Consider the following 1,068-nt stretch of genomic DNA (forward strand, 5'->3'; position numbering starts at 1 on the left):
TCAATGGGGACATCGGGGTCAGTGGGGTCAGTGGGGGACATTGGGGACATTGGGGTCAATGGGGACATTGGGGTCAATGGGGATCAATGGGGGACATCGGGGTCAGTGAGGACATTGGGGTCAATGGGGGAAATTGGGGTCAATGAGGAACACTGGGGTCAATGGGGATCTATGGGGGACATTGGGGTCAATGGGGGACATTGGGGTCAATGGGGAACATTGGGGTCACTGGGGGGCAGTGGGGGACATTGGGGTCAGTGGGGGACACTGGGGTCAATGGGGATCAATGGGGTCAATGGGGGACATTGGGGTCACTGGGGGACATTGGGGTCAATGGGGACATTGGGGTCCATGTGGGACATTGGGGTCAATGGGGATCAATGTGGGACATTGGGGTCAATGGGGATCAATGGGGGACATTGGGGTCAGTGGGGGACACTGGGGTCAATGGGGATCAGTGGGGTCAATGGGGGACATTGGGGTCAATGGGGACATTGGGGTCAATGAGGAACATTGGGGTCAATGGGGATCAATGGGGGCATTGGGGTCACTGGGGGACATTGGGGTCAATGAGGGACATTGGGGTCAGTGGGGGCATTGGGGTCAATGAGGAACACTGGTTTCAGTGGGGACATTGGAGTCAATGGGGACATTGGGGTCAATGAGGGACTTTGGGGTCAATGAGGGACATTGGTTTCAATGCAGACATCGGGGTCAATGGGGATCAATGGGGGACATTGGGGTCAATGGGGGACATTGGGGTCAATGAGGAACACTGGGGTCAATGGGGACACTGGTTTCAATGTGGACATTGGGGTCAATGGGGGACATGAGGGTCAATGGGGATCACTGGGGTCAATGGGGAACACTGGGGTCAAGGGGGATCAATGGGGGACATTGGGGTCAATGAGGACATTGGGGTCAATGGGTCATTGGGGTCAATGAGGAACATTGGGGTCACTTGGGGCCATTGGGGTCACTGGGGGGGTCACTGGGGGGACCCTCCCCCCCCCACCCCCATGGGCTCAGCCCCGGCTGCCATCCCATTGTGTCCCCTCCCATTGTCCC

General features: G+C 57.7%; 1 protein-coding gene across 1 annotated transcript in view; it reads left to right on the top strand.

The window, feature by feature from the left end:
* CUNH7orf43 (chromosome unknown C7orf43 homolog) overlaps positions 1-684 on the top strand; it is a 19,892-nt gene extending 19,208 nt beyond the window's left edge. The window contains exon 3 of the mRNA XM_021383866.1: positions 627-684. Within this exon, the coding sequence (XP_021239541.1) occupies positions 627-684 (58 nt within the window). The remainder of the gene's footprint in view (positions 1-626) is intronic.
* Positions 685-1,068: the final 384 nt, after the last annotated feature.

This window comes from Numida meleagris, unplaced genomic scaffold, assembly GCF_002078875.1.
Source record: "Numida meleagris isolate 19003 breed g44 Domestic line unplaced genomic scaffold, NumMel1.0 unplaced_Scaffold622, whole genome shotgun sequence".
NCBI classification, from domain to species: Eukaryota; Metazoa; Chordata; class Aves; order Galliformes; family Numididae; genus Numida; species Numida meleagris.